Source organism: Scomber scombrus, chromosome 2 (genome assembly GCF_963691925.1).
Source record: "Scomber scombrus chromosome 2, fScoSco1.1, whole genome shotgun sequence".
Taxonomy (NCBI): domain Eukaryota; kingdom Metazoa; phylum Chordata; class Actinopteri; order Scombriformes; family Scombridae; genus Scomber; species Scomber scombrus.
Window position 1 is genome coordinate 27249963 of NC_084971.1, and position 22773 is coordinate 27272735.

A 22773-nucleotide genomic window follows, 5' to 3' on the forward strand; every position below is an offset into this window, starting at 1 on the left:
TGTGGTTCTTACCTTCACACACTCCATGAAATTATGCTTTCCTCCTAAATATTTGGTCACATGATCAATGTTTTTACTAGCAACAAGGGGTGGCTCAACTTACCCTTTGGCTCAACTTACCCTAGTCTCCCCTAAAGCTTGAAGAAGTTGTGCAGCTTTTTTATTTCTACATTCGATAATCGAGGAAATGTATTGTTTGATATAAACTGTAAACTCTGGGAGATTTGCAATGAGTCTCCGACACAGTCCGTGATACAGTAATTTAGGTCGCACATTTACAGCATCACATGATATGGATAATAAATCTGACAATTGTTAATGTGCTGGTCTCTAATCAGTTATTCACCTGACGCTGCCTGCTGCCATTGGATCAAACATCATGCACTTACGTACCTGAGTCGCGGCAACAGTTGTGTGCAGCAGGAGATAAAAGCCTTCAAACGTCATTTGGGGTTTCACAGAAACGTTTGTCGCCGTCGATAGACAGAAGAAAGAGAAAACGTGCAGAGATGGGCTACTTTCCATATTTCTCAGCCGAGACATGGACCCTTCTGGTTGCCCTCATCACACTGATCTTGGTGTAAGTAGCTAAGAACATGTCCAAGTATTTGTACTGCCTATGTTTAACTGTGTGCTTGATAAAAACCCTCATCTCTTCTCTTCTCTTGATTTGTCTTGTCTTGTTTTATCTTATCTTTTTTTAATTGTTTTGCACAGGTATGTCTACTGGCCATATGGAGTATTTAAGAAATTAGGCATCCGTGGTCCCAAACCACTCCCCTTTTTCGGCACAATGCTAGAATATAGAAAGGTTGGTGAATATAACTTATTGGAAGTAAGAGTAGCCTTACAATTTAACAAGAAGTAGGTATATTCTCAATAGGGCATATAATGGAATAATGGGACACAAATGTAAACCAGCAGCTAGTGTTTTCTTCTGAAAAGTTGAGGCATTATAATAAGCTGAACTAGTAATGGTTTGTCCTATACTGTAGGTATTTAAACTTTGCAGCATTAAAAAAACACAATTATTAACCTCTTAATAATTACAGCTGCTGTGGGATTTAGCACGATACATACTGTATAATGTGTAATTGGTGATCATAGCATTTAACAATTACATTTGAAGAACTCAGCATTAGTGTGTCCTTTCAGAGAGTCAGGGTAATAATTTTTTTACATTGTAATGTATGAGATTAAACGTACCTCATTATTCCCGTTTGACAATCAAGTTCCCATTTTACCAATGGCAGTTAAAATTGGCAGTGGTTTAGTGATATAAGTATGGGGGGGGGAACCATGCAACAAATACCAAATATCACCAAGTTAAGTTGACTGTGCAATTAAAGAAAATTGATCATCTGTATTTACTCTCAAACCTAGGGATTCACTAACTTTGATCAGGACTGCTTCAAGAAATTTGGAAAAACATGGGGGTAAGTATACATGCATTCACATCTTATCTGTTTACCTGTAGTTTATGGATATCTCTGTACAGTGTTGTCTTTTCATACTTCTGTTGTATATGCGATAAACATACAAAAGCACACACGCACAACCTATAAAATATATAATAAATACACACACACACACACACACACACACACACACACACACACACACACATCCGGTTGTCTTTAGGGCTTCTTATCAGTCTACCTGTAGTTTATGGATCTCTGTACAGTGTTGCATGTGCCTTCTTTATTGCAGATTCACATTTGAAGTCTCACCTGGTCTGTTCTTTTTTCTTTTCATATTTCTGTTCTATTCTTGTCATTTTTAGCATTTTTGATGGTCGTCAGCCTGTGCTGTGTATAACAGATGCTGCCATGATAAAAACCGTTCTGATAAAGGAGTGTTACTCTTTCTTCACCAACCGCAGAGTATGCATACTCACTATTCTGTACAACTCAGTCCTATTCAGTCACTCATTGTGGTCGCTGTTTTTGTGCTGAACCCTCATCCTCATCGGCAGACGTTTTCTAATTCTCTTACAGAACACCCGCCTGAACGGGCCTCTGTACGATGCTGTGACCATCGCTGAGGATGATCATTGGAAGAGGATTCGCAGTATCCTTTCTCCCTCTTTCACCTCTGGAAGACTGAAGGAGGTACAGCCCCCTCCTACTTAGTACATCCTTTGCTTTTTGTTATTGAGTAGTATTTTTAAGCAACTCTGTGCTGTAATCTAACCTAAATTAAATTAGATGTAATCTACAGTAAATATAGCACACACAAAACAGGAAGTGTCTACACATGTATTTATTTCATTATTATTATTATTATTATTATTATTATTATTATTTATTTGTTATTGTATGTTATTATGTAACTAATTAGTCGCTTACTGTGGCCACAACCGACATGGGATGTGGGGACGGGATAGTGGGATTTTTGCTGGGGTTTTCTTTCCCTTTAATGCAGACGCTCTGAGGTAATGTAACGTTGATATACGACTGCTTGCAAAAACTGAATTAAAAAATTTTGGGGGAAAAACAAAGTCCCTACCAGTATAATTACATAGATATTTTATTGATCATGTGCATAACTGCATTTCCTGCACCTGTCTGTGCCTCAGATGTTTGACATTATGAAGCACCACTCTGCTAACCTGGTCAGCAACATGAAGAAGAAATCTGACAAAGATGAAACATTGGAGCTGAAGGAGTAAGAGCTATTTTTTTCAAATTATTTGAAAAACTGTTAGTCTGAAAGGATAAATGATATTTCTGATTTGTGCATTTACATTTTTGTGCTCTTTAGGTTTTTTGGTCCCTACAGTATGGATGTAGTATCCAGCACTGCCTTCGGTGTAGACATAGACTCACTCAACAACCCCTCAGACCCCTTTGTCACTAACATCAAGAAGATGCTGAAGTTTAACTTGCTGAACCCCCTCATCCTCATTGTTGGTACAGCATTCTTTTTATTCTTTAAAAGCAATAGTTTATAATCATGTCCGCCATCTGCATAATAATCCTAAAATACTGGATGTGCACATGTGACATGATGACAGAGTTTGCAGTCGATACAGTGGCTGTCTTTCCAGTGTCCTTGGTAATTATGTTGCTTTCTGTTCAACTCCAGCCTTCTTCCCCTTCATGGGTCCTGTACTTGAGAAGATGGAGTATTCTTTTTTCCCATCGTCTGTCACAGACTTCTTCTACGCTGCACTGCAGAAGATTAAATCTAATCGAGAAAACAGCAAGCAAAAGGTATGTGTGTGTGTGTGTGTGCGCGCGCGCGCGTGTGTGTGTGTCTATTGTTGGTCAACAGTTTTCGAAGTGGAATCCAAACTATTCTTTTGCATGTCTACTTTCAGAGTCGGGTGGATTTCCTTCAGCTGATGATTGACTCCCAGAAAAACAATGACTCCAGTGGAGGAGCACAGGATAAAGGTGACATGCATGTGCAAAAGCACATATCAACACACACACACACACTCACACACATGAAAACACAACTTAAAGCTGTTCTAAAACATTACTCCTCCTTGCTTCCCCAGGTTTAAGTGATCATGAAATCCTTTCTCAAGCTATGATTTTCCTCTTTGCTGGTTATGAAACAAGCAGCAGTTCTCTCACTTTCTTGGCCTACAATCTGGCAACAAACCCTCATATCATGAAACGGCTGCAAGAGGAAGTAGACTCCACCTTCCCTAACAAGGTATGTTGGAAGTAAGGAGAGGACAACATTTCAGGTAGCAAGAAGGTCAAAACTTAAGCTGCCTGTTTTTTGGGCACTTGGGCGAAGATGAACTCCACAGCAAGCTGAGAAACACATAGACCTGACATAATATCACCTTATGAAGTTGTTGGGCTTAATATGTTGGCAAATAATTTATCTATTAATTAGGGGTACCAATATTATTAATTTGGAGTTGTGTTTCTAGCCACCTGAATTTAAGTGAAACAGTTACTTTTCTTTTAGTAACCTTTGGTTTCCACCAATTCTTGAGAAATGTATCTGGGCTAAACCTATACCAACTCCTCAGTAACATTATCTGTCTTACTAATCGGTGTTGGGTTGTTTACATACAGATTTTCACTGGCTTAATGGGTTCATACCACTAAAAGTATCCTCTTTAAAATGACAAAAAGTCATAGAATTCATTGTAAAAAAAAAAGGTAGGATATTGTATTATAAGACCAAGTGACAAACCTACAAAGAATTATCACCATCCCTGCATTTGCCCTGAACCGCATGGAGCATTAATGTCTCTCAGCTCATTGTATCGGCTCACAGATGATCAATGCAGCAACCGACAGCTGTTTTCAGCACAGGAAAAAAAAAACAATAAACCCACTGAACACAACCTGTTCAACACTTACTAACTTAAAGGAGAATATTGGACTTACATTCATTCATACATTCATTGTGTCTCCTGGATGCGTAAATAGTCAGTTGTTTGCTAACATATTCATCATATCAACTTTTAAGGTGATAATTTGTCATTTTTGTGTTTACAGTTTGTTCCGTTTCCCCCAACTGCCCCAAAAAAACAAACCGCTACAAAACATGTACACAGGTTTAATACCTCTACCCGTCAGTTTATCCCTTCAGCGCCATCTTGTGGTAGCCCTTAACTTTGCCTAATATGATAAAGTGGTCTTCTCCTGAGTGACATGTGTGACTGTGTGTATGTGTGTGTGTGTAGGCTCCTGTCCAGTACCAGGCACTGATGCAGATGGAGTACCTAGACAACGTCATTAACGAGTCTCTGCGTTTGTACCCCATTGCGGCACGTCTGGAGCGCATTGCCAAGGCATCTGTGGAGATAAATGGCATTGTGATTCCAAAAGATATGGTTGTCATGGTACCCACATGGCCCCTACACCGGGATCCTGACGTGTGGCCGGAACCAGAGGAGTTCAAACCAGAGAGGTAAAGGATGGGCAGGGTTGGGGAGTCACTAGTTACCCGTATTGGCTTTATGTAATTTAATCACAAAATAATGCAGATCTTTCTCCTTTGTGTTTTGCATTTTTAAGGATTTTACAAATAATTTCACGTTTTTGTGGAAAAACCATAACAGACACAAGTTGTTATTTAAAGTAGAGCATTTTATATAAATCTTAAAACAAGTCTGGAGGGGATTTTTAAGGTTTGCCAATAAATGCTCCCTCAGACAGCGTACTTTTGTCATTTCTGTTATGAATATATGTACCTTCAGGTTCAGTAAGGAAAACAAGGAGACTATCGACCCGTACACGTACATGCCTTTCGGAGCGGGGCCGAGGAACTGCATTGGGATGCGATTTGCTCTGGTGATGATGAAACTAGCAATGGTGGAAATCCTGCAGATGTTCAGCTTCCGTGTGTGTAAGGAGACAGAGGTGAGGCCACAGATGTTCATCTTTACACTGCTTGTTATTGCTTTTTTATTGGTGTATGACCAAACTGGTGAAAATGTTATTCATTGCTAGTGTGACACTGAGGGTTATATAATGTCATTAGATTTATGTCCGTCAGTCTAAAGATCAACAGCCATTAACTGACAGTAAATAACACTCAATAAGCTGTCCGTTCTGTGTTAGAGGGCTTTACCCTCTTTGATAGCATGTTGATTGCTGATTTGAAATAACAAGGCTCAATTTTGTGCATTGTTGACTTTGTTTGTGTCACATGTAATTTCCTCCCAGGTGCCCTTGGAAATGGATGTCCAGGGTCTGCTGGCGACAAAACGACCCATCAAATTGAAGCTGGAGGCACGTTTGGAGCAGTCAAACTAAATAACCAACAAGATAAAGGATTATAACTTCACTTGTGTTCTACACAGACATATAATCTGAAAAACTATTTTAACATTATTACTGTTTTATTATGCTATCAGTTGTCTGTACCTCTGTGTATTTTGTAATTCTGTTCTTATTTCTCTTTTAAAATTTTACCAAAACTAAACCAAGTGTCAAAAACATAATCTCTCTTGCTTTTGTCAACAATAAAGCACTCACGCTAATTTGTCCATCCAGGAAAATGTTGTTACACTCATTTTGTTATGCAATCACTGTCAAACCAACATGTGACTTGTAGGTGCTGCAAATGACTAAAATACAGTTGCAGGAGTATGTCAGATATTTTGCAAAGAGATTTTAAATGTATGAATGACAGAGGAACATATTTAAGTAATCAAACATTTTGTACATGTCCGTCTGAGGTATTATCAGGTGGAAAAATAACAGAAACAACACAATATACTGTTATACCACACAACAGAACCTCCTATTATATTACCACTTAACCACACAGTGAAATCAGTATTTCTCTGATATTAAAACCTTCACCAAAGGTAGTAGGCTGCATTGGCTTTCATTGTATTTTGCAGTTTTCTCCTCCAGCTTCCTCCCAGTATCCAAAGAGAAAGAGGAGCAGGGAGGAAAAGGGAAGAGGAAGGAAGGAATAAGGAGAAAAGAGCAAAAAGATAAGAACTGGGAAAGAGATTTCCGTAACTCTTTTTACCTTTAACACCTGCTCTAGGACATTAGAGAAGTCTATTAAGACAATGTGTTCCTGTTTTGTATTTAAAGCAGCGAAGGTGTTTGTGAAGCTGCAGGGAATTATTTTCTGATGAAGCATAACACGAATATCATGACTCTACCTCAAAGCTGACAGTGTCCATTTATGCAGCGTCACACTGCCGACAGGTTATGCAATGACTAAATCTGACAATGATTAATTTAATCTTTGATTGATCCCGATTGTGTTTACTCTGTGTGAGCAAACATACAGTGTGTTTATTCTTTACCCACTAAGACTGTTTCCGAGGGTTTTATGAATAGATTTAATTTTTATTTATTAGAGAATACATCAGCCTTAAACAATCAAACAAACATCATTGTTCATGACCAAGCAAACATGATTTTTATGTTGTATGTTTTATATGCAATGCTGATATCATTCACATTGTAATGAAATATAAAACATTACTGAGACATTTATTTGTGAGTCTTACATGAGGTAAAACAGTAATTCTCCTTGGTAATTATTTTTATACGCGCCCCGTATAACAATCTAAACTTCTTTTTTTTTCTCCCAAACCATCAGGTTTCCCACCCATAACCCAAGCTGCGTGTATAAAGATTAAATCAAGTTAAAATAACTGTGCATCACCATATGGTAACATATACATTGAGTTTCTATAAAACAGTTTGAATGCAGTTGAACAGAAACGAAAACAAAGAAATAGAAATGAAACAACAGCGAAAGAATTAACATTAATATGGACCAGACCGTAACCACCTCAGCCAGACCTGACTATAAAAACTTGGGGGGTTGAAAGAAGGTAAAAGGAAGTGGCAACAGTCAGTTTAGGTGTGGTATTAAAGTTTGTCCTTGTTCTGTCAGTATTTTATATCAAGAAGCACAAAGTCGTTCATTGTCTTTCTGATAGTTTATTCAGTCGTCTGCAGACGGACTCCTTGCTGTCTCAAGAGTGAGATGGCATGAATGAGCCCAGAGCAGAGGAAATTGTCAGATTACATACTATACATTATCTTGTGACCTTGTTCTACCATCAGAACAATGTAAGCACAATGGTTAGTCAGTAGATTATAACATACATGATGTTCACTCAATATTCAATGGTGTTCACTCAATCAGCATTTCTTGTAACATAAGTGGTGTCATGGTCAGAAGATTATGACACACACATACACCTAATCATATGACATAGTGATTCATTTGTATCAGAGAAGATGAATAATACGAATTCCCATTACATCCTTCACACGCCCTCATTCTCAAATGTATAATCATGATATACAACTTAATTAATCCACAGTAAACTCTCCCCTTGAAGCAGCTCTAGGTAGCTTCTCACCTAGTTCAACACACCTGCACACATGTGACTGGTGAGTCATGTTTGCGTGATACTATATCAGCATGCGCTCTCATGCACTGGCTTCCTTTGACCCACTAAAACTGTTAACTCTGGCTTCAGTCTTTAAGTGTTAATGTTGAAAGTGCTGGACTCTGTTTTACTAATTACCTGTCTGAGTTTTATGTCAAGATGGTAACAGAATTAATATAAAAAAACCTTTAACCCCCCTGTGATATACAGTTGGTGTCAGATCCTTCAATCTCTCTGTTTTCATTCCAAGTTTATCATATTAATAATAATAAAGTAAAAATAATTAGTTAAAATAAAGAGAGCAAAGATATGTGCTTTATTTTATTATCTCAGACAAATGAAACCTCATATTATCTTCAGATAAACTTTTAAATACATTTTCTCCTCAAAACGACGACTGTCCCACTTACACTGTAAGCACATTAGTAGGGTATCTTCTGGTGGTGAGTAGGAATAGGAGGGATAACAAGAAAAACCTGTTTGATTTCATTCATTGGGCACCTGACTGTTGTTTGTTAAGACAGACTTGAACTTTAAGCAAGAAAACACAAAGGGAAAATTGGTCATTCCCACTTAATTTATCTATTATATGCTTTATTTTTTTTATTACCAGTATAGACAGTATGAACAATTAAAGCAATTTCATTGGTTGATGGAATTGCTTTAATTTGTTGATTTGCTTCTCCACTAATACAATTAAATGAAACACCTTTATGGGCACTAGCAATTTAATTATATTTAAGTACATTGAAAGTAAAGGCATCTAAACTTTAAAGGTAATGCAATGCCACAGAAGTGTGAACACAATATACACCTAAGTCTTTCAGAGGTTAACTAAATATGTAATGTTAGCATTAACACCTAAGGAGTTGCACTGCATTGCATCATACTGGAGTGTTTTTCTGGTCATTAAGCATGTGGGTGTGTTGCTTCTTTGTTTGATCTTTTTTATTGTACAGCTTATACCCTCTTTCTTATTCCTTGTTTCAAAAGATTGAGAGAGCAGATGGTTGAGTATTTGGCTCTGTAAGGCAAGGCAGGTTTATTTATATAGCGCATTTCATACCCAGGGGAAACTCAATGTGCTTTACATAAAAACAAACATTTGACAGTAAGAATTGGAAGCATAAAAACATACAATTAAAAAGATAAATGAATTAAACCCAATTATAGTAAAAATTGGAAACATTAAAAGATACAATAAAAAAAGAACCCAATTATAACAAAAAATAAAACAAAGTACAGAAAAATAGAAAGAGAGAAAGAAACTAAAAGGCTAGACTAAAATAGAGCATAAAATATAAGAGTGCAGCCTAAAATAATGATTTGTATCAAAATCATTAAAAGGACATACAGTACAAATGAAAGATTGATTGAATGAAAGAAAATTTAAAGTACTTTAAAAGAGCTGGTAGTTTGTTTTAGCTGTGTGCAGCATAACAGCTAAAAGCTGCTTCATCATGATTAGTCTGAACTCTGGGCTCCACTATCTGACCTGAGTCAGTAGATCTAAGAGGCTGTTTAATGCTTTTTTGTGGGAGTCCAGTCAGAAGACCATTACAATAGTCGAGTCTACTGGAGATGAAAGCATGAATCAGCTTCTCCTGGTCTGTTTGAGACATAAAACCTTTCACTCTGAATATGTTCTTAAGCTGATAGAAAGCTGTTTTGGTGATCGATTTTATATGACTGCTGAAAGTCAGATCTGAGTCTATCAGCACGCCATGGTTTTGGACTTAGTATTTAGTTTTTATTGAGAGTGACTCGAGGTGTTTACTACCAGCAATCCTCTTCTCTTAATTGCCAAAAACCATGACCTTAATTTTGTCCAGATTTAATTGAAGGAACTTCACAGCTAAAACAATCCTGGATATTTAAGTGTGATATATTGCTCGTTGTTATTGACGTGAATGTGGATTATGTATGAATAGACATTTATTAACATGTGCGTCATATGATTTATCTTACAAATCATGTTTTATTTAGATTTCTTTATGGTTCACATTTCCTCATGCGTTGGAACGTGTCACCACTTTTAGTTTGATTGGTCGTAGAGATCCTAGGAGTCCTTGGGGGTCCATCTCCAAAGGTATCTGAGAAAAGGACAAATTCAACATATCAGAACCATTTTGCTCCCTCTTAATGCTCTTAACATTCTTCTTTAAGTGTCTTTTTATGTGGAAGCAATCATGTAAAGCACATGAACTTAAATATATAATTATGGCGTATCACCTCTGTCTCCTTGCAGACAGAGAAGCTGTAGCGCTGCAAAACTTCCACCAAGGCAAGTTTGACCGTCACCAGAGCAAGTCGCATCCCCAAACAGTTCCTTGGCCCGATCCCGAATGGGAGGTAAGTGTACGGGTTGATGTTTTGCTTGTTCTCTTTACTAAATCTAGAAAAACAAAAACAAATGGAAATTCAACATTTTTTTTGCATACATGACACAAAAAACATTAATAAAGAATCCTCAAAGGGTCAATGATATATTCGGACTGTATCCATCTTCAACTTAAACTTGATTATCTCTCATATTGTTTTATTGTGCCTGCTACACAGTCATATGTTTCCAATTCATCCCAAATGAATTTAATTTTAAAGTGATGTGTGATTTCATCTCAAGAGTGATGTGATTTCATCTGAATTATTTTGCATCCCACAGGTTGTATTTAGACTAGAAATAGAAACATTTTCATTATAGGAATGCATGCTCAACTCTTGTAGCCCACTGGCAAGAGTCATTATGAAACGATTCAAATTTGTTTGAGTAACCTGGAAATATAAGTTGTACTTGGAAATTTTGGCAGCTACCTCTCAGGTTTGAACTCCTCTGGATCCGTCCACAGCTCGGGGTCACGGTGCAGAGCATAGACTGGAACCATAACACCCATGTCCTTGGGGATTGTGATTCCTTTGATCTGGACAGTTTCTTTTGCGATTCGCTCCATACGTGCTGCTGGAGAGTAAAGCCTGACGACAAAACAAGAATATTTTTCAGTGTTTTGTTTTTTTTAATCAGGTTTTTTTTTTTACATTCAATCCTATCTTCACTTTGGTGATACCCCTTCATTTTTATCTGAGCTGATATTAATATGCCAGCATGCTAAACTAATATGGCAAGCATCGTGAGCATTACTTGCTGAAAATCAGCATGTTAACATTTCCTTTGTTAGCATTAGCATTTTACATTACTGCACTCATTACTCTTTATTTCTGAGACTCAGATATCAAAGCCTTAATTATACCTTTGAATTTATATGAATCTATTACAAAATACTTTTGACTACTAATGACAAATAGACTCTAAAACAATCTCAACACAACCCTGCGATCCTTTACAATGTTTTATTAGTAACATATTTGCAAATAGTTGCCTATAAATCCAGCAGACACACAACAACATGAACATCCTGTTGGGAGTCACAGTTCTGGCTATTTGACAAATGTAAGACCAATATTCATGACATTTGACGCAGGTAATGCACTGTTTGAGGTGTTGGATGGAAATAGCTGCTGATGGTTTCTGTGGCGGTTAATGAAACCAGTGAAAACAAAATATATAGCAAAAGTGCTGTCAGAGCGACAAAACCAGCTGCCTAAGGGACCAGTGTGCAGGATTTAGTGGCATTTAGCAATGAGATTACAGATTGCAGGCTTGTGGAAGTGAAACTTGTGAAAAATGTGACAGGCCCTCCTAGAGCCAGTGAATGGTTTGTCCGTTCTAGGCTACTAAACATGGTGGTGTAACATGGAGGGCCCAATGGAAGAGGATCCACTCCATATGTAGATATAAAGGGCTCATTCTAAGGTAATGAAAACACAACAATTCTTAGCTTCAGGTGATTATACAATAATTAAAACATTCTTTTAAATATTATATTCCATTTCAGCCAAGTCTGTTCCACTAGATGCCACTAAAATCTACACACTCGTCCTTTAATAGCAAGTAAAAGGAGAAGTGAGAGGTGTTGCTTCTCAGTGGGTACAGTACTATGAATACTATGAAAGACTTTTTGACAGCACTTAGTCATTTGATACATTGTAAAGATCAAATATATTCAATGTACATTTACATTTTAGAAAACAGAATTGTTTCCCAAACTATTTTTGAATTGCTATGAAAACATCTTGACTCAAAATCACATCATCAACCTGCACAGATATCAACTAGCACAAAAAAACCCTGTTACCTCAGGGACTCATTGACGACACCGTCTAGGTACTCCATCTGCATCAGAGCTTCATATTGGACTGGCCCCTTTAAAGATGTTACAAATTAAGCAATGTGAAAAACAGTAATTTCATGACATGAAGGTAAATGTCTTCTGTACAAGAAATTCCTGGTATACCTTATCAGGGAAAGTAGAGTCTATCTCCTCCTGCAGGCGTGTCATGACTTCTGGTTTTAATGCCAAATTGTAGGCCAAGAAGGAGAGAGTGGCGGCACTTGTCTCGTAACCAGCAAGCAAAAAGATCGTCAGTTGGGAATTGATCTCATGATCAGTAAGACCTGTAAGGTGGGGAGATGAAAAGAGGTGTCAAACCTTTGGTTTGTGTGTTTCTGTGTTTCTATGTGTGTTTTATCACAGTGTAATTACCATTATTCTGCTTTTCCTTATTGGCCGTCTGAGAGTTGATCATATATTGTAGCATATCTCTTGGAACCTGACAAGATCACATAATTGATATGTATTTTTTCATTTTTCATTTAATATGTGGGATTATTTATAAACTTGTGTAGTATGACAATATGTACCATAAAATAACATTTTGAGTATATCACATAGCACTTAAGATCTCTGCTTTTATTATGCCATGACAATTGCAGGCAATGCTGCAAATTCATGATCATTAGATTTTTTTTGGAATATTTGGAATTATTTTTGCAAACTGTGATTGTGATGAAGTAACCTAATTGATCAGAGATTTAATTTACTGTTATTACCCAACAAGAGTTAATCCTATCTGGTTATTTGATCTGTAAGTGTTAGGTTTCAGTTTTCATCACTGAGCTGAGAAATGCCAGTTTATAAAACAATCTCACCTCAAGGTCCATTAGGTAGCTGTTCTAAAGCTTTTTATTATATCACATGATCTTCATCAGTAGATGGAGTTATCCCAGTTTTGCTGTTCTTTTAGGCAGAAACAGCATCTCATTCATCATCAAGAAAACAATGTAGTATGATTGAAAGCTCCAGAACACTTACTAAATGGAGATTGTTTTGTCAGCTACTGTTTCCAAAGTCAGGAATGAATTTAAATCTCATATTTTAAGCCAATGTGGATGAGAAGTTTCAACATTTAACTGAATTAACTTTGTGTGCTAAGATCATTTGATACAATCCAAAGCTCCCAAAACCGCCACTAAATGGCCCATGACGTGAGACTGTTTTGTCAACTATCTAAAAAATGGTTTCTCACTTATATTTCTTGGAAATTCTACCACATCATGATATACATTATGTCACCATCCTTTTTGTGTTGTGTGTGTTTTTCCCCCAAACCTGATGTGAATTCCTGTCGCGATCTTCTCGGACCTTTTTCAGAAATGCTCGACAGAAATCAGAAGAAGACTTAGGGAAGAAGGAGACACCCAGTAGCTCCAAGAGAGGAAGAAAGATTGGAAAACAGGCTGAAAAAGAAAAGGGGGTAAAACAGTAATAAACCACAGTTGGTTCTATTGATATAAGGTAGCATGGAAGTGCAGTGTTGTACCTTGAAAAATGAAAAGTAGAGGGGAGATTCTGAACATCTTGCCGGCGTGGTTGATGAGGGGACCTGAAGGGTTGCTGAATGAGTCCAAATCCACACTGAATGCCGTGCTCGCAATCACATCCATACTGTACGGTCCAAAGAAGCTGCGATATAAGCATGACATTGATCACTCATTATTAATCAGTGGTTGAAATTAGATTTATAGCGGCATTGCAAAGTAATGCCAGTTTAAAAATGATATCATGGTCAAATTATTTGGTGCCTATATTAATGTTTACAGCCAGACTTTCCTAATCAAAGGAGAGAAATGATATACATTATATTTGGCACTATAGTGGGGAATAGATGACCAGCTAACTACAAGCATGTTTTGTTCTGTTTAAAAAAAAAAATTATTGTCAGATCTAATTTCTACCTCCATTCACAGAAGCTATACACTCCTTATAAAGTCTACCACTCATAAAAAAAAACTGAAATCAGGGGTGGCCAAAAGCATATACAAGGTAGGTAACAAAATCATAGTTGACTTCTTGGTTTCATTTTTGTGAAGTGAAAGTTTTAACTCGGCTTAGGGGAAGAGGGTTTGTTTTGGTTTGAATGACAGACTTAAATTAAGTCAAAGGAAACATATTGTTCTGTTATTAAGCACGTTTTCTGGTTGAGGATGCAAAAGGTAGTACTTGGTGTGATTCTTGTAACATGTCGTAACCATTTACTGCTCACTCTTTTATGGCAATAACTTCAGCATTGTCTGCCTTGGACCTCAGGCTGTCTGTCAGTTTGCGGGAGTGGTGCTTCATGGTGCTAAACATCTTAGAAAAAGGAATGCCAGATAAATTAATCACAGCAGGGTTGAAGAGATAAGATAAGATAAGATATTCCTTTATTAGTCCCACAATGGGGAAATTTGCAGAGAGGAATATGATGTAAAGAATGTAAGACCGGTTTTGACAACTTTACCTCTTTTATACGACCAGAGGCAAAAGAGGGAGAGAGGATGTTACGAATCCGCCGCCACTGATCATCCTCAGCAATAGACACAGAATCATAGAGGTCTCCATTCAGACGCAAGTTCTAAAGAAGCACAGTGGTCATATCATGAGTTTGTGTGCTTATAATTAATGTCGGAGCTCTCTGTGTGAACTGGCACAAAGACAAAGAGTTCTCAACGGCTTAACTTGTAATATGTGTAAATTTAGGAATTGTTTTTTAAAAATTTAATGTAAAAAAAAGGGGAAAAAAGCCAATCATGACATTAAAATGAGGAACAATCAAATTATTTCCTTGTTTTTGAGATGGTAAAACGGTTTCTGATATTAAAATGTGCAACCTCACAAGTTCTAAAAGCAACATTACTTTTGCTTACACTAAATCAGTGAATAACTAATCCCTTACTAAACTTAATCACTTTACAGTGCACCACAATCTTCTGTCTGAGTTGCTTTTATTCCACTCAGTGTTCATCTAATGTGTTCTCACCCGCCGGTTGGTAAAGTAGGTGAAGCACTGCTTCACGAGGATGATTTTCAACATGTCGGGATCCATCACAGCCAGCACGGGCCTCCTGAACTCATAGGTGCTAGACATTGAGCATGTAGTTAAAAGCTGGTGTCAGTGATTTAAAATAAGATCAGTGCAGTGGGAGAATATACTGCCATTCATACACAAGCAATCAGTGAGAAGTCCAAGGGTCAATACCAGCCAAATGAACGATAATAATGCAGTATAATAGGAAGTTGGGTGTTAAGTCACTTCTTACATTTACACTTAAAAGGTTTTGTAGACTCACCCCCATACTCTTCCATACTTTCGAGCGCCCCCATGGTCATCTAAGTAGTAAACCTGGTAACACACAAGATACATTTTCATCCCTTATTGCAAAACACATCATTGTCAGTGTCTGAAAATTAGCCATTTAAATTTAGATATATATGATTAATAAGGATTTACATACAGAGTTGAACCTTCCAATTGAGCCCCAGTACATATATGGCTTGGGACCAGGGACCCCCATCTTCTCAAATACTCCAAAGGTCCAGTGGCCATACCTGTACAGGGCAGAAAGAAACGTAAAAAACAGGTCATCTGCTACAAAAAATGTTTGTAGTTAATTCTGGTGCTTTGGTACAAGTCTGCTCTTTGACCAATTTCACCAGTAGCCTATAGATAATCTATTTTTGACTAGAATCGATCCCTAATCCTTACATGATAAATATGCAAATAAATGCGATTAGTAGAATCCATGTTTCTAAAGAAAAGAAATAAAGAAAGCCCATGGTTCCTCCTCTTGCTTGACTGAGTTGTGACGATAATGGTTTTGCACTGAACTCTGTCTATCACAGGCTTGTTTTCCTCGGGTGGTGTTATGTAAGGACATTTAGCTCCTCCCTTCCTCTGTGCAGTGTTATTGTTGTTGGATCATGTCCCGATAAAACAATTTCACAGCCGCCCGCATGTCTCTAAACATTTTTGTATAATTTTTGGCCATTTATGCCAGAAGATAAAGTGTTAGTGTGCGCCTTGTGACATTTGTTTTTATACCTTTATTGAATCAAGTATACAGTCCAGCGTTAATATGTTGAAAGTGCTTGTGTACAACTTGAGAATAAGGAAGTCAGTTGAAATCATGCCAGTGGGAATAAAGATAGAAAGCAGCTTTTAAAAAAAATTATTATTATTATTATTATTATTATTATTTTTTTTTTTTTTTTTTTTTTTTTAAATCGAGGAACTGTATTGTTTGATATAAACTGTAAATTATCGGACATGTTTTTTTTGTTTTTGAGACGCCCAACCAGTCCGTGACACTTGAACACAGTTCATAAACTTTGCGTGTGTTCTTCCTCTTAAACAAACGCAAATATAACAATTTGGCTCACAAATTTACAGCATCATAAATGACATCGAGAATAAATCTGATAATGAGTTAATGTGATGGGTCTCTATCTGTCAATTATCCACTTGAAGCTGCCTGCTTTCATTGGATCAACTCTCACACACTTCCCTGAGTTATGCAACAGGTGTGTGCAGCAGGACATAAAAGCCTTCAGTCCTGATGTGATGTGTCAGAGAAACTTGTGTCGCCGTCGATAGACAGAAGAAAGAGAAAACGTGCAGAGATGGGCTACTTTCCATATTTCTCAGCCGAGACATGGACCCTTCTGGTTGCCCTCATCACACTGATCTTCGTGTAAGTTTCTAAGAACATGTCCAAGTATTTGTACTGCCTATGTTTAACTGTGTGCTTGATAAAAACCCTCTTCTCTTCTCTTCTCTTGATTTGTCTTGTCTTGTTTTATCTTATCTTTTTTTAATTGTTTTGCACAGGTATGCCTACTGGCCATATGGAATATTTAAGAAATTAGGCATCCCTGGTCCCAAACCAGTCCCCTTTTTCGGCACTATGTTGGCCTACAGAAAGGTTGGTAAATATAACATTTTTGGAAGTAAGAGTAGCCTATAAATAGTTAAAACTGCATGGATTTCCCAGATTTAAGCTTCTGAGGGAAAAGAGGCCAAGTAGCTAGTTTGGACTTCATAAATACATTTTGTAGCTATTGCATTATAATTAGGGCTGTCAAAAGATTATTTTTTAAATCGTGATTAATCACTGAATTTCAATAGTTAATCATGATTGATTACATTTGTATTGTATGTTTAAAATTCTATTATTTTGCATTTCACAACAGTTTCACAGTCCACATTAGCAATGTAAAGCAATTCTTATCAGTGCATCTTGATTGGAAATCAAATGAATGCAAACTTGACTTTTAGATTGATTTCAAATAAAAAGAAGTGCAATGAGTCTGAGGTAACACAATGTCTACTTCAAAAATATAGCTTGCCACAAACAGAAAAGAAATACTACCACAACAGTGTGGTCTTGAGATAGGAGACAATTTCAAAGTTCTTATTCTGTGAAATACATTTTTTGGAAGGATTACACTGCTCCACATTAAGAGATATGCAGAAGTGTATGCACAAAACGTACAGCGATCAACAACAACAACAAAAAATACTCCACAGCCATTATCTCTGAGTTCAGTTGAAAACTGAGGGACTTGCCACATTGAAACGACACGGCACAACACTATGCAGAAACATATTCTCAACATCACAAGTTGCAGAGCGATGGGACATTGAAGGAAAGTCACAACAATCAGCGCAGACAGAGCAGGAATATGACAGCAGCAACAAGATTCCTACCATACCAAGACATGCCGTGCATTGCTCACAGTTTACAGAGGTCAATTGTATAAGTACCTAATTATTTCATTTTGACAATCAAGTTTCCATTTAACCAATAGCAGCTAAAAAGTGGTATCAACATGCTTAAAGTATTTCAAGTATGATATCATAGTGTTTTATTATTATTATTATTATTATTATTATTGTTATTATTATTATTATCATTATCATTATCATTATCATTATCATTATCATTATCATTATCATTATTATAATTATTGTTATTATTATTGAAAAGATATGTATCAGCTTTGAAGTGAAGTCATTGGGATGATTGAGGGATGAACCATGTACCAAATCCAGTTCTGATTCATATTATCCTCTGGGGGAAAAAACATGCAACAAATACCAAATATCACCAAGTTAAGTTGAGAAAGTTAATAATCTGTATTTACTCTCAAACCTAGGGATTCACTAACTTTGATCAGGACTGCTTCAAGAAATATGGGAAAACATGGGGGTAAGTATACATGTTGTACATATATGTATATATTATAAGCATTCACATCTTATCAGTCTATCTGTAGTTTATGGATCTCTGTACAGTGTTGTATGTACCTGCTTTATTGCAGATTCACATTTGAAGTCTCACTTGGTCTGTTCTTTTTTCTTTTCATATTTCTGTTCTATTCTTGTCATTTTTAGCATTTTTGATGGTCGTCAGCCTGTGCTGTGTATAACAGATGCTGCCATGATAAAAACCGTTCTGATAAAGGAGTGTTACTCTTTCTTCACCAACCGCAGAGTATGCATACTCACTATTCTATACAACTCAGTCCTATTCAGTCACTCATTGTGGTCGCTGTTTTTATGCTGAACCCTCATCCTCATCGGCAGACGTTTTCTAATTCTCTTACAGAACTTCCACCTGAACGGGCCTCTGTACGATGCTGTGTCCATCGCTGAGGATGATGATTGGAGGAGGATCCGAAGTGTCCTTTCTCCCTCTTTCACCTCTGGAAAACTGAAGGAGGTACAGCCCCCTCCTACTTAGTACATCCTTTGCCTTTTGTTATATATTAAGTAGTATTTTTAAGCAAGCTCTGTCCTGTAATCTGACATAAATTAAATCAGTTTATTGATCATGTGCATAACTGCATTTCCTGCCCCTGTCTGTGCCTCAGATGTTTGACATTATGAAGCACCACTCTGCTAACCTGGTCAGCAGTATGAAGAAGAAATCTGACAAAGATGAATCATTGGAGATGAAGGAGTAAGTAATTAGGGAGTAAGTTAGTAATTATTTGAAAAACTGTTAGTCTGAAAGGATAAATGATATTTCTGATGTGTGTATTTATATTTTTGTGCTCTTTAGGTTCTTTGGTCCGTACAGTATGGATGTAGTATCCAGCACTGCCTTCAGTGTAGACATAGACTCACTCAACAACCCCTCAGACCCCTTTGTCACTAACATCAAAAAGATGCTGAAGTTTGATTTTCTCAACCCCCTCTTCCTCATTGTTGGTACAGCATTCTTTTTATTCTTTAAAAGCAATAGTTTATAATCTTGTCCTCCATCTGCGTAATAATCCTAAAATACCGGATGTGCACATGTGACATGATGACAGAGTTTGCAGTCGATACAGTGGCTGTCTTTCCAGTGTCCTTGGTAATTATGTTGCTTTCTGTTCAACTCCAGCCTTCTTCCCCTTCATGGGTCCTGTACTTGAGAAGATGGAGTATTCTTTTTTCCCATCGTCTGTCACAGACTTCTTCTACGCTGCACTGCAGAAGATTAAATCTAATCGAGAAAACAGCAAGCAAAAGGTATGTGTGTGTGTGTGTGTGTGTGTGTGTGTGTGTGCGCGTGTGTGTGTGTGTGTGTGTGTGTGTGTGTGTGTGTGTGTGTCTATTGTTGGTCAACAGTTTTCGAAGTGGAATCCAAACTATTCTTTTGCATGTCTACTTTCAGAGTCGGGTGGATTTCCTTCAGCTGATGATTGACTCCCAGAAAAACAATGACTCCAGTGGAGGAGCACAGGATAAAGGTGACATACATGTGCAAAAGCACATATCAACACACATACTCACACAGACACACATGAAAACACAACTTAAAGCTGTTCTAAAACATTACTCCTCCTTGCTTCCCCAGGTTTAACTGATCATGAAATCCTTTCGCAAGCTATGATTTTCCTCTTTGCTGGTTATGAAACAAGCAGCAGTTCCCTCACTTTCTTGGCCTACAATCTGGCTAGAAACCCTCATATCATGAAACTGCTGCAAGAGGAGGTAGACTCCACCTTCCCTAACAAGGTACAGTATGTTGGAAGTTAGGCGAGGACAAAATTTGAGGTAACAGGAAGGTCTCAAAATAATCAAAACTAAAGCTTCCTTCATTGTTTTTTGGGCACTTGGGCGGAGATGAACTCCATAACATGCTGAGAAACACATAGACATGACATAATATTACCTTTTTTTTTCACATATAGTCATTTATTGTCTTGTGGTAGCACTTAACTTTGCCTAATATGATAAATTGGTCCTCTCCTGAGTGACATGTGTGACTGTTTGCATGTGTGTGTATGTGTGTGTGTGTAGGCTCCTGTCCAGTACCAGGCACTGATGCAGATGGAGTACCTAGACAACGTCATTAACGAGTCTCTGCGTTTGTACCCCATTGCGGCACGTCTGGAGCGCGTTGCCAAGGCATCTGTGGAGATAAATGGCATTGTGATTCCAAAAGATATGGTTGTCATGGTACCCACATGGCCCCTACACCGGGATCCTGACGTGTGGCCCGAACCAGAGGAGTTCAAACCAGAGAGGTAAAGGATGGGTTTATATGTTAAAATCCAAACTCAACTGAAAAAGTGTGTTTTTATTCTTGTACTAATAGTTCAATGTTTGAGCTTAATTGTGCAGCATCATGTATGTTCAGCATTTAACAATAGAACGCTGTTTTCGCATTCATCTGCTTAAAGTAGAACGTTTCTTTGTGCACATGATATGATACCATACCAGACACAAGTTGTTATTTAAAGTAGAGCATAAAGAGAGCTTAAAACAAGTCTGAAGGGGATTTTTAAGGTTTGCCAATAAATGCTCCCTCAGACAGCTTACTTTTGTCATTTCTGTTATGAATATATGTACCTTCAGGTTCAGTAAGGAAAACAAGGAGACTATTGACCCATACACGTACATGCCTTTCGGAGCGGGGCCAAGGAACTGCATTGGGATGCGATTTGCTCTGGTGATGATGAAACTAGCAATGGTGGAGATCCTGCAGAGGTTCAGCTTCCGTGTGTGTAAGGAGACAGAGGTGAGGCCACAGATGTTCATCTTTACACTGCTTGTTATTGCTTTTTTATTGGTGTATGACCAAACTGGTGAAAATGTTATTCATTGCTAGTGTGACACCGAGGGTTATATAATGTCATTTGATTTATGTCCATCAGTCTAAAGATCAACAGCCATTAACTGACAATAAATAACACTCAATAAGCTGTCCGTTCTGTGTTAGAGGGCTTTACCCTCTTTGATAGCATGTTGATTGCAGATTTGAAATAACAAGGCTCAATTTTCTGCATTGTTGACATTGTTTGTGTCACATGTAATTTCCTCCCAGGTGCCCTTGGAAATGGATGTCCAGGGTCTGCTGGCGCCAAAACGACCCATCAAATTGAAGCTGGAGGCACGTTTGGAGCAGTCAAACTAAATAACCAACAAGATAAAGGATTATAACTTCAGTTGTGTTCTACACAGACATATAATCTGAAAAACTATTTTAACATTATTACTGTTTTATTATGCTATCAGTTGTCTGTACCTCTGTGTATTTTGTAATTCTGTTCTTATTTCTCTTTTAAAATTTTACCAAAACTAAACCAAGTGTCAAAAACATAATCTCTCTTGCTTTTGTCAACAATAAAGCACTCACGCTAATTTGTCCATCCAGGAAAATGTTGTTACACTCATTTTGTTATGCAATCACTGTCAAACCAACATGTGACTTGTAGGTGCTGCAAATGACTAAAATACAGTTGCAGGAGTATGTCAGATATTTTGCAAAGAGATTTTAAATGTATGAATGACAGAGGAACATATTTAAGTAATCAAACATTTTGTACATGTCCGTCTGAGGTATTATCAGGTGGAAAAATAACAGAAACAACACAATATACTGTTATACCACACAACACAACCTCCTATTATATTACCACTTAACCACACAGTGAAATCAGTATTTCCCTGATATTAAAACCTTCACCAAAGGTAGTAGGCTGCATTGGCTTTCATTGTATTTTGCAGTTTTCTCCTCCAGCTTCCTCCCAGTATCCAAAGAGAAAGAGGAGCAGGGAGGAAAAGGGAAGAGGAAGGAAGGAATAAGGAGAAAAGAGCAAAAACATAAGAACTGGGAAAGAGATTTCCGTAACTCTTTTTACCTTTAACACCTGCTCTAGGACATTAGAGAAGTCTATTAAGACAATGTGTTCCTGTTTTGTATTTAAAGCAGCGAAGGTGTTTGTGAAGCTGCAGGGAATTATTTTCTGATGAAGCATAACACGAATATCATGACTCTACCTCAAAGCTGACAGTGTCCATTTATGCAGCGTCACACTGCCGACAGGTTATGCAATGACTAAATCTGACAATGATTAATTTAATCTTTGATTGATCCCGATTGTGTTTACTCTGTGTGAGCAAACATACAGTGTGTTTATTCTTTACCCACTAAGACTGTTTCCGAGGGTTTTATGAATAGATTTAATTTTTATTAATTAAAGAATACATCAGCCTTAAACAATCAAACAAACATCATTGTTCATGACCAAGCAAACATGATTTTTATGTTGTATGTTTTATATGCAATGCTGATATCATTCACATTGTAATGAAATATAAAACATTACTGAGACATTTATTTGTGAGTCTTACATGAGGTAAAACAGTAATTCTCCTTGGTAATTATTTTTATACGCGCCCCGTATAACAATCTAAACTTCTTTTTTTTTCTCCCA

General features: G+C 37.3%; 2 protein-coding genes across 4 annotated transcripts; one reads left to right on the forward strand and one right to left on the reverse strand.

Annotated features, from left to right (window-relative positions):
- Positions 1–409: 409 nt before the first annotated feature.
- On the forward strand, positions 410–21715 carry LOC133995049 (cytochrome P450 3A40). 3 transcript variants are annotated; one of them, XM_062434350.1, is made up of 13 exons: positions 410–580; positions 718–811; positions 1384–1436; positions 1784–1883; positions 1998–2111; positions 2579–2667; positions 2764–2912; positions 3088–3215; positions 3323–3398; positions 3506–3666; positions 4658–4884; positions 5174–5336; positions 5643–5986. In XM_062434350.1, the coding sequence occupies exons 1-13, from the start codon at positions 510–512 to the stop codon at positions 5730–5732; spliced, it is 1515 nt and encodes a 504-aa protein (XP_062290334.1). In that variant the 5' UTR covers positions 410–509; the 3' UTR covers positions 5733–5986. The 3 variants fall into 3 exon arrangements, with proteins under 3 accessions (XP_062290334.1, XP_062290326.1, XP_062290318.1); XM_062434342.1 differs by lacking the exons at positions 718–811; positions 1384–1436; positions 1784–1883; ... (7 more) ...; positions 5174–5336; positions 5643–5986 and adding exons at positions 16892–16985; positions 18220–18272; positions 18458–18557; ... (7 more) ...; positions 20912–21074; positions 21381–21715 and having other exon boundaries at positions 492–580; XM_062434334.1 differs by lacking the exons at positions 410–580; positions 718–811; positions 1384–1436; ... (8 more) ...; positions 5174–5336; positions 5643–5986 and adding exons at positions 16598–16754; positions 16892–16985; positions 18220–18272; ... (8 more) ...; positions 20912–21074; positions 21381–21715.
- Positions 9767–15908, reverse strand: LOC133995092 (cytochrome P450 3A30-like). Its single transcript, XM_062434384.1, has 14 exons — positions 15770–15908; positions 15519–15612; positions 15354–15406; positions 15044–15143; positions 14525–14638; positions 14288–14376; positions 13565–13707; positions 13354–13481; positions 12448–12514; positions 12199–12359; positions 12040–12107; positions 10661–10819; positions 10082–10244; positions 9767–9942 (listed from the first exon to the last, which is right to left on the reverse strand). The coding sequence occupies exons 1-14, from the start codon at positions 15838–15840 to the stop codon at positions 9859–9861; spliced, it is 1494 nt and encodes a 497-aa protein (XP_062290368.1). The 5' UTR covers positions 15841–15908; the 3' UTR covers positions 9767–9858.
- Positions 21716–22773: the final 1058 nt, after the last annotated feature.

Bases quoted from the DNA above. Each gene is read 5' to 3' on its own strand.
- LOC133995049 (XM_062434350.1), top strand. From the start codon at position 510: ATGGGCTACTTTCCATATTTCTCAGCCGAGACATGGACCCTTCTGGTT. The intron at 2,668-2,763 runs GTAAGAGCTATT...TGTGCTCTTTAG, and splicing joins GAAACATTGGAGCTGAAGGA to GTTTTTTGGTCCCTACAGTA. The intron at 3,399-3,505 runs GTGACATGCATG...TTGCTTCCCCAG, and splicing joins TGGAGGAGCACAGGATAAAG to GTTTAAGTGATCATGAAATC.
- LOC133995092 (XM_062434384.1), bottom strand. From the start codon at position 15,840: ATGGGCTTTCTTTATTTCTTTTCTTTAGAAACATGGATTCTACTAATC. The intron at 14,377-14,524 runs GTAAAGTTGTCA...CCTTTTTCTAAG, and splicing joins CCTCTGGTCGTATAAAAGAG to ATGTTTAGCACCATGAAGCA. The intron at 10,820-12,039 runs GTAACAGGGTTT...TTTTGTCGTCAG, and splicing joins GTCGTCAATGAGTCCCTGAG to GCTTTACTCTCCAGCAGCAC.